This window comes from Aspergillus tanneri (assembly GCF_003426965.1).
Source record: "Aspergillus tanneri strain NIH1004 chromosome Unknown AapTan_2_pilon_pilon_pilon, whole genome shotgun sequence".
Lineage (NCBI taxonomy): Eukaryota > Fungi > Ascomycota > Eurotiomycetes > Eurotiales > Aspergillaceae > Aspergillus > Aspergillus tanneri.
In genome coordinates this window covers 4,209,269-4,223,641 of record NW_022984629.1, presented here as the reverse complement: position 1 = coordinate 4,223,641, position 14,373 = coordinate 4,209,269, and the positions used below count along the sequence as shown (strand labels likewise).

Genomic DNA, 14,373 nt, shown 5'->3' with positions numbered 1-14,373 from the left:
TTCTTCTGGCGGCATTCCTTTTTCAAATACAAAGTATGCAAGAAGGGAACTGACACATTAAAATAGGCACAACCCTGTTCCCATATCCATCATTCGCAAATATCTCAGACCTTCCCCCAGATCAAGAGATTATTACCGTTCTCAGCAAACAGATGGGCAGGATTATACTTGAGCATGACTTCTCCTACGTGACCAAATCTCGGCATGCAGTGCGACCTGCGGAGGGTGAAGCAATGAGACTTGTATATAAGCACACCTCAGTTCATGTGCCTGAAGTATTTTTCACCAATTTTAGTCCTGATTGTGCGAGGATTGAGATGGCTCTTATTCCGGGATCTCCTCTAGAAGAGAAGTGGGATACACTGGATGAAAAGAGCAAAGAGCCTGTTTGTCTTCAAATATGGGGTATAATTTCCAAGATGTGAGCTACCCCGCGTCCATCAGAACTCGATGGTCTTTTTCAATGTGCTGTAGATTGGCTTCTATAATGTAACTTAACTGTCACTCAGATCTTGTTGCCTCATTTTCTGGTGTGCTGAGTATGCGCTACCATGACTTCACTTTGTTAACTAGTTTTGAACGTTTACTTCTGGTTCCGACTGGTTACTATTAGATAACAATAGTAAAAACATTAACGTACTCCACCTCTGTCCTGTTCATTTTCCATATATTTGTCATGATTTCTGCAACAAACAGAATAAGTTTAACTATCTAGAAGTAGAAACATATAGCCACTTACTAGCATAAGCGCCTATGGTATGTGTAATAGTACCCCAGCCTCTTGTGTGTGGTAAAGTGTGCTAGATAATGTTGTTGTATATTCTTTTACTTTGTCTACCCCTAGTAGTTGAGAGACTTGCAGTTTCTCCAGATATTTATAATATACTATTATTTCCTATAAAATAATAACAATTTATTATTCTTTTCTTAGTCTGCTTCTTCTTCTAGATAATTAAATTTATTCTGTTGTTGCAGAAATCATGACAAATATATGGAAAATGGAGGACATGTGATGGTTTGGTTGTCTTTGCGGTAGTAGAGATAAAACCACTTGACCATATAAAAAGGTACAAGACGACTGATCTTCTATCAGTCGCATCTAGCGCCCTATATAGGAGCGAAGGCCATGCCTGAGCAATACATTGGGTTCAACCCTTGACAGGACAGACGAGTACGTTAACTCTTAGTTTGTATTATAATACTAATTTTATTATTTAGCTCCCAATTCACAAACCCAAAGTCACGTCCGTAGATTAACAAAATACTCCAGACCCAAAGGTGCCCTCTTACGCGTTAGGACAGCGCATAGTTCCAAGCCTTCAAATATAACTTAGCTGTGGAACGAACCTCTGGGGTCCTGAGGACCGTAAATAGTTAAATGCAAGAGAAATACGCGTAAAGCCTCCTGTAGATTTTAAAAAACAATATTTTGGCTGCTGTGCCGAAGCAGACACTTACCCATTTTTCATATAAATTTCTAAACAAGATGTCAAGGGCTGCCTGTCTAACCACCCCCTCGCTCTTTAGTTACTTAAGCACTATATCATGAAAATTCGCAGTCATATTATTATGCTTCCCTGCCAGCTGCAAGTTCTCCAAGCTAAATGGATAATCCTATAGAAGCATGAGTGGCCTCCCATGGAGCTAAATAATTGAGCAATACTCTTGGGGGCAAAAAAAAAAGAACAAGAGGGGAGAAGAGAGGCAGAAAAATCAGAATTACACCCCATCCGGAGAACTCAACACGCGATAATGCGCTGAAACCATCCCATTTTCAATAACATCCACAGCTAACAAGGTCATCCTAACATACTGCGATAAGTAGCCAAACAGTGGTATCCCACTCCCAAGCAGCACAGGGACATGCGTAAGGATAATCTCGTCGACCCAACCCCGTCTTAGAAATTCCTGAACGACCTCTCCACCATCTATATATACACAGCGAATACGTTCTCGCTCAAAGACCTCCGCAGCTTCATCTAGCGATGGTATAACCTCAACTGTGGCCGAATCATGCGAGCAGGTCCCCGTAGGTAGGGTTGTGCTGAGGACGAACGTGCGCTTGGTCCCGTACAGCCATTCTGGGAAGGAGATGACCTTTTCGTAGGATCTGCGGCCCATAAGCAGGCAGTCCACGCGGGCCATGTGCTGATCAAAATCATCCACGGTGCGTGGATCGGAAGGACGCAAGTGGTTGGGATCCGGAGCTGGATTGATAAGCCATTCGATGTCGCCGTCGGGGCGGGCGATGTAACCATCCAGGCTTGCGGCAATGAAGACACGGCCGGTCCATGATCTAGATGGGGCCATGTTTTGACGGGTGGAAGTAGTTTGCCGGTTGGTTGTATTCAGTTACTTCAATAACAAGCATGAATGTCGCAGAGTTTGAGCCCGCGCGGATAAATACCACGGAGGGAATCAAGTACGAGCACTGCGCTTGTCCTACTTCCGGAAGGTATCAACATTAGAGGGCTTGGCTTCAATGTTTTCTCAAACCGCATCCACTACTCAGAAACCTGTCTGCTGGACTTGCGAAGACTTTGACAGACAGCTTCAAATTTGTATTTTGCTGCAAGTAGCGTCATGTAAACTTCACATATATTTAACGCTAGATAGGTGTTGGCCAGAATAAATAGGATAGCACGCAGAATTCACGGTAGAATTACTCTACAAGACTTTGACTAATGAGCCTTTTTTGAAAAGTATTCCAAAGACGCGCTGAAACGGCTCCCATTGCACCACCGTACTGCTGTGCTACAGCCCGCTCTGGGCGATTACCCTGCTGCTCGACCAGGGAAAGTGAGCGCCGTCCTTGACCGCTTTTACCCCATCCCAACTATATAAATCGGGGTGGTCCTTTGACGAACAACGCTTTTCCTCTTCTCTCTTCCTCCCTCTCCTCTCATCCCTTGAGCTCGGAGTCACCGTGAGTAGCTTCAACTGGATCAGAATCCATCAAGGCGAAAGAACAAGCATCAGTAGCAAGAAACATGACTTCTGCCCGTCAGATCCATGCCTTTGAACCCAAGCACTCGAAACGCTGTGCAACATCGTAAAGGCCCTAAGGCGCTACATTGATGTGCGCCGTTGCCGACGATACTCCCATAGCTGTTGCAGAAGCCCAAGTAGCATGTCTTTCGTTATCACCATGTCATGTTCTCCAGGGTTGACCGCGGTCGACAAACACCTCCAACGGAAGGCAAATTTCGTCAGTGGAGACTAGCACTAGTGTGTCAACATCGAGATAGAATCCAGAGACGGGCAGAGAGCCAGCGTTATTCCACATGTCGACACGCGCTGTCCGGGAAGCAGGGTAGAGATTGTTCCGTGTGTCAATATCAGTCAATCGATGTCCTGGTCTCCGGACGGATATTGTAAGTGCGTTGTCGTCCGTCTCTGCACAGAGATACTTGAAGCAAATAGTAATCACAGCGTGCACTGGTAACTAAGGCGCTTCTAACCAGCCGTATGCGTCGGTCGACAGGTGAGACGTAGATTTGGACGTGCCAATTTCGATGACGCATATCTGTTTGGAGGGAGAGGCGGCCAGAGCCCAACAAAGGTTAGAAGAGATCTGTACGGTCAATGTTTGTCGCAATTAACTCGGACCTTATCGTCGAATCCGACAGTATATTTAACAGTTTCTAGCATGACTGAATCCAGGGTTGCAGATGTTTTAAACCAATGAACTTTTAGATCAACTCGTGCCCGAAGCACTTGTAACCGAGAATGCTCTTGATGGAAACGCTTCCCCCATGGATCCACAATATGAAGCGCATCGATAGCAACCAGAACCAAGAGATCAAGAAGGGCTTATGGTGAAGGATTGAAAGAAAATACTTATGAACAGCGATTTCAGGCCTGGTGAGCACATGGTATACCATCCACTCTTGATTTTCTTCCGTAACAACTCATTGCTGGTCGATCTATTCAGGACGCATCTTGACACGATCCACGTTCTGCTAACGCCCACCTCGGCTTGTTCATGGAATATCAACGAAAATCAACGAAATGACACGCAATTCAACTATAGCTTGGCTCGACGCGGTAACTTAAGAACCTCCGACTACCTGTCGTCAGAAGGAACGAGACGTGGTTCACCTTCACTGCTGTCCTGTGTTTTTGGGCAGTTAATTTACCGATTTTACAAGCGTATTCAAATTCAGGGGAGATCCTGAGTAGAAATGAATAAAACTTGAATTGATCGCAGGATATTCCATCTGTGGCTGAGGTTGTGTGCCGGGTGGGGGCTACAATACACCTGGCTCGATGGAGGTTGCGTCTGGGATCCCGACAATTCAGCGAGATAAGGTGTCAAACTGACAAATACCGCTAATCTATATTTGGTTATAGAATGCAAATTTGTTTTCCACGAGTTGCATTATACAGCGCTAGTGGTCACGCCATTCGATCCTTATACGTATTAGTTGTTTTGTACTAAAGCAGACAGTTATATAGGAGACATTAGAGGGTTACAAGAATCAGATCGCCTGTTCAGTCGTGACGGACGTATACGAATTAGGTGTCAAGGCCACAAAATGTTAAACCACTTCCACCGGTCGTAAGAGGTCAGAAAAGGCATGCAGATACAATCTGCACCTATTCCAACCCCGGAATTCGTCACTCTGAGCAATAGCAATGGAAAGGTCTCGAACGAGGAAGTCTAGAGGCTGATCGACAGTCGGAAGAAAGTCGTTTGATGAATCATCCCGAGCAGAAAAATTCAAGAGGTCGGAACCGAGTAGCGAGAGTTAGGACCAGAACATAGGACCACCGAAAGAAATTCAAGGCCTCCTGACATGGCTGAAGCCGGTGTGGGGGAAAGTCTCCACAAATCTTACGAACTATTCCATAAGCGGGAAAGCTTCGGTGGAAAACACCGAGAGGAACGACAAATCTCTTCACACCTCGGACTGCGAATCACCGAGGGGATCTGCAAATACAATGTAGACCCACACGTCATCGAGAACGTCTTACCAATGAAGCTACACAACTGGTGGTCTATCAGCGAGCTTGGGTCAGAAAATTATCCGTTGTGACTGTCTGATGCTAATTCCCAAAAATAGAAAATGTGCAGGTCTCAGGTATAAGTAGGGCTATCAGCCCCTGGTCTCATCGACCTTCTTACCAGAGTATTTTATTTAAAGAGATCAATTCTAATAACTCATGATATACCGACCGTCATCGCCTCGCTTCTGGCGACGGGCCACCGCGATCGCTGCCGTGGCCGTCACAGGTTCGCTTACATTCTATGCACTACGCCCTCGTCGATCGCACAATGCTCTTCCCAGCGCTCCCTCCTCTCCCACAATTCCCGCACTGTTCCCCCGAATCCCTCATCGAAGCGAACAACTCGCTGCATTGCGACAGAGCGCGACGGACCCTAGTGCTGTATACGATCTTCTCGTCATCGGCGGCGGTGCGACCGGCACTGGGATCGCCCTGGATGCCACCACGCGTGGTCTGAAAGTCGCCCTGGTCGAGCGCGACGACTTTGCCAGCGGTACCAGCAGTAAGAGCACGAAGCTTGTACACGGTGGGGTTCGGTACCTTGAGAAAGCCGTCAAGGAGCTAGATTATGAACAATATAAACTGGTGTGTTCAGCGCTCAAGGAGCGGCGGTACTTCTTAGACATCGCGCCTCACCTGTCACAGGCGCTACCGCTGCTCCTGCCCGTTCGGCGGTGGTGGGAGGCGCCGTATCTGTGGATTGGCACGAAACTGTACGATCTGCTGGCTGGGGCAGAGGGGTTGCAGAGCTCATACTTTCTCCCGCGGGCTAAAGCGCTACAGGCGTTCCCAACACTGGACGCACGGCAGCTCGTCGGCGGTTTGGTGTACTACGACGGACAGCACAACGATGCGCGGATGAACGTGACCCTAGCCATGACAGCTGTAGTGTACGGCGCGACGGTGTTGAATCACGCCGAGGTGACCAGGCTAGAGAAGGATGCCCAGGGCAAGATCTGCGGAGTGCGCGTGTGTGATAGAACCTCAAACGGGGGCGACGACGATGAGTTCCTGGTACGAGCGCGCGGTGTTATTAACGCGACAGGGCCGTTCGCTGACGCAATCCATCAACTGGACGAGCCTTCAACACACAAGAACATCGTAATGCCCAGCAGTGGGGTGCATATCGTGCTGCCGGAAAGCGTAGGCCCCAAGGATGTCGGCCTGATCGACCAATCCTCGGACGGCCGCGTCGTCTTCCTCTTACCATGGGAGGGCAAGATGATAGCAGGAACCACCGACAGGGCCTGCGATATTAACCCCAACCCCGTCCCCGAGGAGGAGGATGTGAGCTGGATCCTCAAAGAGCTGAACAGCACCTTATCACCAGAGAAAAACGTACAACGCTCCGATGTCCTGGCGACATGGTCTGGAATCCGCCCTCTCGTTCGTGATCCCTCCTCCGCGGCCGACAACACAGAAGCCCTCACCCGCAGCCACCTCCTGACCGTCTCCAACTCGGGCCTCCTTACCTGCGTCGGTGGAAAATGGACCACCTTCCGTGAAATGGCCGAAGACGCCGTGAACACCGCAATTGACGTGTTCCACTTAACGCCTCAGCCCCAATCGAGGAATCCCCCCAACATCGCCGGCGTTGCGACCATCAATAATACAGACGGAGAACCCCCCAATGGCTCCTGCCAGACGCGTAACCTCAAACTTATTGGCACGCATGGCTACTCATCGACCCTCTCCGCAGACCTTACCCGCTCCTTCCAGCTTCCACCAGATGTATCTTACCACCTCGCGCAATCTTACGGCGATCGCTCCTGGGAAGTCGCCTCTCTCTCTTCCCACCGCATCGCTGGCGATGCCTACCCCTACCTTGATGGGGAGGTCCGCTTCGCCGTGCGCAGCGAGTACGCCCAGACCGCGGCGGATGTCCTGGCTCGACGAACGCGCTTGGCGTTTTTGGACGTCCAGGCCGCGGTGAAAGCTCTACCAGATGTGATTGATATCATGGCGGAGGAGTTGGGGTGGGGGGAAGGTCGGAGACAGGCTGAGTTTACAGCGACTGTAAGGTTTCTGCGGTCAATGGGGTTGACGGAGGAGGAGGCAGGTGCGTTGTTATCATGAACATTCCCTTTTATATATTCTTTTTGTGCGGTTCCTGGAGGAGTTTAATATAGATATGTATCCAAGTTCATTAGATCTCAAATAAAACTTCCTGGTTAATATAGGTGACTGCCCGTAGGAGATATGTTGGGGGATGGTGTTATGAGATACTTCTTAGCTGACAAGAAGATCCCCGCGGTTGAATAATGGAGCGTACATGCTCGGAGTGACGGTCATGGCCGGCGGAAGACGGGGGTAGTTGAAGAAGTCGAAGAGTTCGAGACATTCAAGATCTTCGACTGAGAGGGATTTGATGGGTAGGATGCTCGAGGATGTAAGGCGGGTGGTAGAGAGGTAAATTTCGTAAGCTATCCTACGGCGATTATCAGATTTTCTATTCTTATCCACAAAACTACTTGTCTCATGCAGGGGATTGGGGGATGGGGATATATACCTCCGCATCCTGGCAAGTCCTTTAGGAACAACACAAGAGCCTGAGGACCATCGGGTTTGGGTACGATGGGACACCGCGCTTAATATTGTGACGTAGTGCCCTGCCAGGCTCCACTGCTGAGCCATCTGCTCGAGGATAAAAACGAAGAACTGGTAACTGGAGTCCAGATCCTCACCTTTGCTCCCAGTATGCACGAGCAGGAGCCGGGCAGCGACGTATAGCGAAAAAGCAAACTGGGGTCCTAGCAGGTTGAGCATACCAGTGTCGAAGACGTCCTGTGCGATTTCGCGTAGGCTCTGCACTGCAGCGCGACAGCGCTGCAATGCATGCAAGGAAGGGATGAAGATATGCGATTGGACTGGGGGATACGCGGCACAAGAGTGCAGCCGTACCACGGAGATGACGAATGCTGCATGGAGTATGATCCAGTTGGAGATCTTGCTTGTCGGATCAGAATGGCAGAACTGAGAGACATTGCTGTACTCGTCCGGCACGCTCTTAAGCCAGGTGTTGAGCTCGTTGTCTAGCTCTTCATATGTCCTTTCCCACTGTTCCACCTCCGCCAGGGAGTAAATGTCGACGGGAGTCTGGAGGAAGTCTTGAACGCGACTGAGCGTGCGGACGACCTCACAGTGGTAGGAGAAGCTGCCCAGATTTTCCGGATGATCAATGGTCATATCGGCTGCTCTCCTAGCCCTACCGGACCAGCGCGTTTCCACTGGCCGGTTCTCAGAGAACAGGTCATAACGGCAAGGGAGGAAGCGTTCAATAATGGGTTCACGCAGGACAAAGTCAGAGCCCGTGGCAATACCGGCATAGCGCTCGAGGATGTACGCCATCCAGAACAGACGCCGGCGTCCTTCCTCTTCTATCCAGGATCCAGGTTTCGGTAAGATACTGTCCCGGAATCGACTTGGAGAGGTGAGAGCCAGCGTAGGCGAAGATAGGACATAAGTCGACTCGACCTGCAAGTTTAGCTGTAACGTTGTTCGGGTAACAAGAGCTATGATATTTCCATTCTGCAGGCCATCAGACGAACCAAGGAAGTCCCAGGCCAGAATCACGAGGGCCTGAAGAGACTCTATGGAGGGATTTTCCACCGCGTGGAGGAGGACCTTCGTCTTAGCAACAGAGCGGTATCGTCGGCGGATATCAGGGGTCAATGACGGATCTTGACTGAACCGCAAGGCGATCGCGACAATCGCATATAATACAATGGATCCCACGCCATGAAGACCGGAGAAGCCGAAGAACTGCTCAAACGTTGTTCGGCGGTCCAGAATGGGACACCAGGTATTAATGTGTTTGAAGTACAGGTCGACTAGCGTGTACAACAGCTCCACGGGAGGCAGGTCCGACTCATCCGTATTGGATACTGCCTCAGGGGCTTCGATTACTGGGGTAGAAATATTCAACTCCGGGGTATGATAGGGTGGGGTGCGCTGCTTGTAGCGTGGTGCTACTGCTCTCCTTCCAGGGGAGTGGGGTAGTCGTTGTTGACTGTCAATGGGCTCGAGGATATTTGGCCATCCCGAACCCGGAGGTGAGGTGCTGATGTGATTTTCCACCTGAGAACTTAGACCCAAGAGCATTGCCTCGATGCGATTGACTTTGTTCTCAAGCTCGCGTATGTATCCAGCGCTGACCCCCGACTTCTGTCTTCCTCTATAGAGGCAGACCCGTGAATTCCGAGTGCACCACCCGCACGAGGGCCTGGCTCGATCGCATCTCACTTTCCTAGCTTTGCAGATATCGCATCTGTGGTCCTATTGTCAGAGATTGTGCCCCGAACGAGAGGAGAGCAGTAGGAATGAAAAGAGTTTACGCGGTAGGAGCCAGGTGCGTCTTCGGATCGGACGGCGTCTGTTGCGACGACGGATCAAGATCCGGGGCCTCAGACTGTTCCCTCGTTGTGGCAGAGTTGGCCTCCATTGACTCTGCCTGGTTTAGCTATCATCTGTTGGGATGGTTTGGTCAAATGGTGGCTTTACCACTCGGATATTCGGACTCAGAACTACTGAACGTGACGGGAAAGAAATGGATTGGAAAGAAAATGAAGGATAAGATAAGGAGCAGGCGGGAAGTCAATGATTAATAATCCACTTCTCGCCTCTGAGTGAGGAGATAGTTTACCTACAAATAATTATAAAGTTCTTTAGTATTTATTTACTTAACAGTGATCATAAATCTAAGGCAGTGTGAAATTAGTGGTTAATTGAGCACAAGTACCAAATTATAGCTTTTTCTCCACCCTACAACCATCAGTCTACAGCTGAGCATGGTCCAGCACTACCTATGCAGAGCTATTCACTGTACAAACAAACTGTAACCACTGACTACCTAATACGGAAGCGGTTGAAGAGAATCACTGCTAGGTCACCACTGAACCTCACTATTGCATATGCGAAAATATAATTTGGTATGCCAAGACTTCTAATCAGGTGACCCGAAAAGCGGTTTGGACCACACTGAGCATATGCCCAGAAAGACCTGATCGTGGTTCTAGAGCGGTGACAGAATTTTAGCGTATTTTCTGGACCACGATAAGCTAGCACCCGAGTCTTCATAAAGCCTCAAACTTGACCTATAAAGTTATCTAATTACGGCACGGCTGGTGGGATGCCACAAATTATACTGGAGTCTTACAGGTATTTGCATTGTTTGTCAAAGTAGACTATTTCACTATTCACTATACTATTTCCAAATTCCAACACTTGAACACGAATCAACTGTGGCACATACTGAATTTACCAATATGTCAGAATGAGCTAATCCTGATTGGGACATTATGTAAATATACCCATTAACTTCATAAGAGGAGTAGGGAAGAGCATCTTTCTGAATACAATCAATTCAGGCCTCCTAATCAGAATCTCGTAAAATCTGACGCAATGCTACATGCAGCCTGTCCAGGTAGCAATATATTGCAAGTTTTTGTGGAAAATGGACAGGACGGCCATGGAGTATGTTATTTCGTTCCTCGCTTTGTACTAACACTAAAATAGAAACTGGTCCTTTCAATCATAGGGACATACTCTCCTATGTAGTTCCCTCTGTTACTCGCTTTCCGCCAAGTCCACGAACTCCTGTTTAAAGATATCGCTAAGTTCCCTAGCATGTTTAAAGTACTTCTGTCGCACCATACCACCCAGGGAATAAGTCCTTCATCTTGTAGCTGGTGCATGATTGTTGAAATCCCTTCGAGGAGGCCCATCTCACTTGGTGTTGCAGCAGTTCGTCAGTAAAGTTGACTGGGCATGGGGTCTTTCTATGGACTATATCACCCCAGTGAGCAACAGCTGTAATTGTAATTGGGGTATTGCGTTAGAGAGAAGAGATCTTCCCGATCCCAACACGCAAGTACCAGAGAATGGGATCTGTCCGAACAGTGAGAAAGGGGTCACTAAGAAACTTCCACCGTAAAGAGTCTCCTTCCTTGACTATATCATAGTAGTCATCAAGGAGCATTTTCTCATGTTGAAATTGATGTGACTGTGTACTAACTGAAAGATCAAGCATCTGTGGGTAACGCCGCTGCAAAAATATGATCAAACTGCACGGGTTGAGAATTGAGCTTGATGATGTGGCCAACACCGCTGTGCAAGCGAGGATAATATGGTGGCCGAAGCTGTTGTCACGGTTCGCGGGGAGGAAGAGGCGGAAACGCTTGTTGCACACGTTGTACAGCATCAGGGACATGGTGAGAATCTCACGAGAATTGAACGGTAAACCTAATACAGCGCCTGCCTCTGCTAGTTTACATGCGGCCCTCGCTCATTGTCGCGGTCGATCGCCTCCCTCACGCCAAATGGAAAGATCTACCGAAGGGGTATTCAAGCAATTGATCTTTCAACTGTCGAGCGGAACGGTGAGGGACCTGGTCAAAATTTATCACTGGAGGAACGCGAGCTCGCTCTGTTGTGGGAAGCAGTGTTCGGTGGAGTTTTGACATTGATCGGTATATCAGCAGGGCGAAGTTAGGCATGGTGAGTAACGGCGTTGCTGTGGGATTCTGGTCGGCTTTATATCAAGTTCATGAATTAATGAATAATTTTGTGTTTCGATATTTTATTTAATGTGTTCTCCGCCGAAAGTTAATATATGATATTTACGTGGAGCTCTTTCCATGGTCAATAATCAATAAGGCATATATATTTCTGTAAAGCGATGGTGTAGCTAATATTACAAGCGATCAAAAAAATGAGGCTGAATGAATACCTGGAAACAAGTCATCCCACTGAAAACCATCTGCATGCATCAATTCCTCCAGACTCTGAGCCAGTTGATTGCTATATGGTGGTTGACTGATGGGTACCGGGAGTTGATCTAGCATGGGCGGTAGCTGATCGGGGCTTGGGGCCATTCGAGTGGTTGCAACATTCGTCACTGGCGTAGAAGTAGCAGTAGACACACTGGGCATTGGAAGAAGGGTTGATGGAGCTTGCGTGGATGGTTGCTGCGGGTGTTGGGCGCGATATTTAGCCAAAACTTGTGTGAGCGACTGATGAAGATTCTCTGCAGCCCAAGAGTGGCTTCGTGCACTCTCGACGATATGTAGAGCTTCGGCTACATCGCCATGACGGATTTCATCCTGCAATGAGCCTGACCTGTTGATGTATGCGTCCATCAGCAATGCGATGCTAGCTAGAAAGACGCCATACAGCATTGCCGATAAGCGAAACCGTATGAGTACGAAAGGGTGCTGGGCGCGTTCGAGCTGCGATTCGGCTCGTGTAAGCTGGCGTGCGGACTCGAGGCAGATGTCTCGTGAAGTGGTGTACGCCGGGTTGTTGTTATTCGGACCGGATGTGAGGTACCAAAGGTGCAGTTTACACCGTTGGGTATGGATGACCAAGTTGAGCAGATAGGCGTGAACGAAAATGCTGGTGGACGTGGACTCCGGGTTGTTCTCGTAATTGTCGAGGTTGAAGAAGGAAGGAATATCATGAATGAATTTGATCAAGTTGGAAGTCCATTCCCATGATCTGCGCAGAGTAGCCTGGCCCACCAGAGCCGGTCGTGGCCATTGGGCTGTGGTCAACGATGTCCCGTGCGATTTCTGCCATGCGGATGCGCTGTAGAAAATATGACATCTCAGTTGGTTGGGATATTGGTAACTCCATCTGGTACCCATTGTCCACAAGGTCTATATCGTTTATGTTGCGTGGTTTGTTGACTATCATGTGCCGTTGGTGAGCCAGGTACACACCCTCACTTGGGCCATCATATATCACAGCCAAGAGCCTGCGGTCATATGTTAAAATTCTAGCTAGCACAGCAGATCTATTAAGGAGGAATGAAAAATTACATACCAGTCAGTAGCAACGAGGTACCACCACACGCGACGGCCGATCTCGGCTGGGACTGTATTCGCGGTGACTGCGTTTGACTCGTGATCGATGCGATGTAGCCCTAGCTCACGGCTCAATAATAGACCGGTAGATAATAATGACCGGTAACGGAAAGAAACCCCTTCCGTGTTGCACACGACGAAGGATAACAGTATTATTCCCTGAACTGCCTCCAGCGCAAGCGCCGGACCATTTTGGCCGCTCTTGAGAACGTCCATTGCGGCCTTAATCCACAGGGGAGTTTGCGCATTCGCATGGAGGGCAGATGGGAAAATAGAGCCCTTGGTCTCGACATCATCGTGCCGTGACCATACTTCGGTCGTACTGGCGATAATGCCGAGAAGTAGAACAAGATGGCCTGGCTTGATCGGCCCCCGGCTCTCGATCTGCCGATAGAAGTCATCGATCGTGGCCGGAAGAGAAGGATGGTGTACGACATGGTGTATGTAGCTGACGTTGGTAATGAATTTGTCAAGAATAACCCGAGCCTCGTCTTGGAGTGGCAGCCATACGCAACGTGCTGGTTTGCCCCCCTGCACCGTGAAACTCGGAGCTCGTGGGATGTTCCGGATGTGCTCGACCTTGAATACGAGGTCGTCGACGTAGATTGGCTCCTGCACGCTAAGATCAGCGAGCTGCAGTTGCAGACAACAAGGGCCGTATTGGCTACCCGAGAGCTCTGGACCATCGAAACCCGCTCCAGCTGGGCCACCATCTCCTTGACCTGGTCGAGGCCCGGCGATCCCCGCAGATCCACGTGTGCTTGGGCCGAGCTGGTCGACTGAATGTCCCCACCATGAGACCGGTGGTTGGTGGTCTGAACCACACACCTTTCCGAGTCGGTGACTAGCCTCCGGAGCGACTGCAATTCCTCGAGTAACTGTCCTTGATCAGAACTACCTGCCGGAGATACCAGAGATGGGGCCGTAGAATGGGGAGGAATGCTTGAGGGAGGCTGCTGCTGCGGAAGATTATGGTCTGCCAATATGTCTGCCCTGTCAATACGACGAGAGTTCTGACCGGCCGAGGGGCCAAAGTGGCACGTCTTTCCACGCGATACACAGTTCGTGCACGGTAACGGGCGGTCACATCGGAGCCTGCGTGCCCTGCAAAATCACACGAATAATAGCCTTTGCGATGTGAGCGTGTTCCTTCGCCTGGTGGCGGCATGTTGACGGATGTTCAAGTCCATGCCCAAGCGTCCGTGGGTATTGCGTGGATATATACGCGGCCTGCCTTCGCGTGGAGCATGACTCCGCGGTACTCCGTGGAATATCCGCGGGGCGTCAGCGGCAATATCCCTGCTACCAACATGGCAGAAAGCTAGCTGCGATTTTTGTGACCCAGCTACCAAGCCTGGAAATAAGAATACAAAGGTTTATTTTCAGTAGGATTTGGGATTTAGGTGTCAACGGTTCTTTTTTCTTTCCCTCTGCTTCTTCCCCACTGATTGTGGACCTTTGGACATAACTACGTGTTCGGCTTTCCATCAGATGTTGAACA

The 14,373-nt window shown here is 49.3% G+C and overlaps 5 protein-coding genes across 5 annotated transcripts; 1 reads left to right on the top strand and 4 right to left on the bottom strand.

Annotated features, from left to right (window-relative positions):
- Positions 1-1,719: 1,719 nt before the first annotated feature.
- Positions 1,720-2,310, bottom strand: ATNIH1004_001338 (dihydrofolate reductase family protein; the record flags this gene model as incomplete). The annotated part of the gene is made up of 1 exon (XM_033566038.1): positions 1,720-2,310. One exon carries the CDS (start codon positions 2,308-2,310, stop codon positions 1,720-1,722), a length of 591 nt encoding a protein of 196 aa, XP_033431795.1.
- A 2,856-nt stretch (positions 2,311-5,166) lies between these two features.
- GUT2_1 (mitochondrial glycerol-3-phosphate dehydrogenase) lies at positions 5,167-7,086 on the top strand (the record flags this gene model as incomplete). The annotated part of the gene is made up of 1 exon (XM_033566037.1): positions 5,167-7,086. The coding sequence occupies one exon, from the start codon at positions 5,167-5,169 to the stop codon at positions 7,084-7,086; it is 1,920 nt and encodes a 639-aa protein (XP_033431794.1).
- Positions 7,087-7,239: 153 nt separating this feature from the next.
- On the bottom strand, positions 7,240-9,451 carry ATNIH1004_001336 (fungal specific transcription factor domain-containing protein; the record flags this gene model as incomplete). The annotated part of the gene is made up of 4 exons (XM_033566036.1): positions 7,240-7,438; positions 7,520-9,184; positions 9,253-9,285; positions 9,345-9,451. The coding sequence occupies 4 exons, from the start codon at positions 9,449-9,451 to the stop codon at positions 7,240-7,242; spliced, it is 2,004 nt and encodes a 667-aa protein (XP_033431793.1).
- Positions 9,452-10,843: 1,392 nt separating this feature from the next.
- Positions 10,844-11,218, bottom strand: ATNIH1004_001335 (uncharacterized protein; the record flags this gene model as incomplete). Its single annotated transcript, XM_033566035.1, has 1 exon — positions 10,844-11,218. The coding sequence occupies one exon, from the start codon at positions 11,216-11,218 to the stop codon at positions 10,844-10,846; it is 375 nt and encodes a 124-aa protein (XP_033431792.1).
- A 493-nt stretch (positions 11,219-11,711) lies between these two features.
- ATNIH1004_001334 (fungal specific transcription factor domain-containing protein) lies at positions 11,712-14,040 on the bottom strand (the record flags this gene model as incomplete). Its single annotated transcript, XM_033566034.1, has 5 exons — positions 11,712-12,594; positions 12,650-12,763; positions 12,832-13,484; positions 13,541-13,831; positions 13,891-14,040. 5 exons carry the CDS (start codon positions 14,038-14,040, stop codon positions 11,712-11,714), a joined length of 2,091 nt encoding a protein of 696 aa, XP_033431791.1.
- Positions 14,041-14,373: the final 333 nt, after the last annotated feature.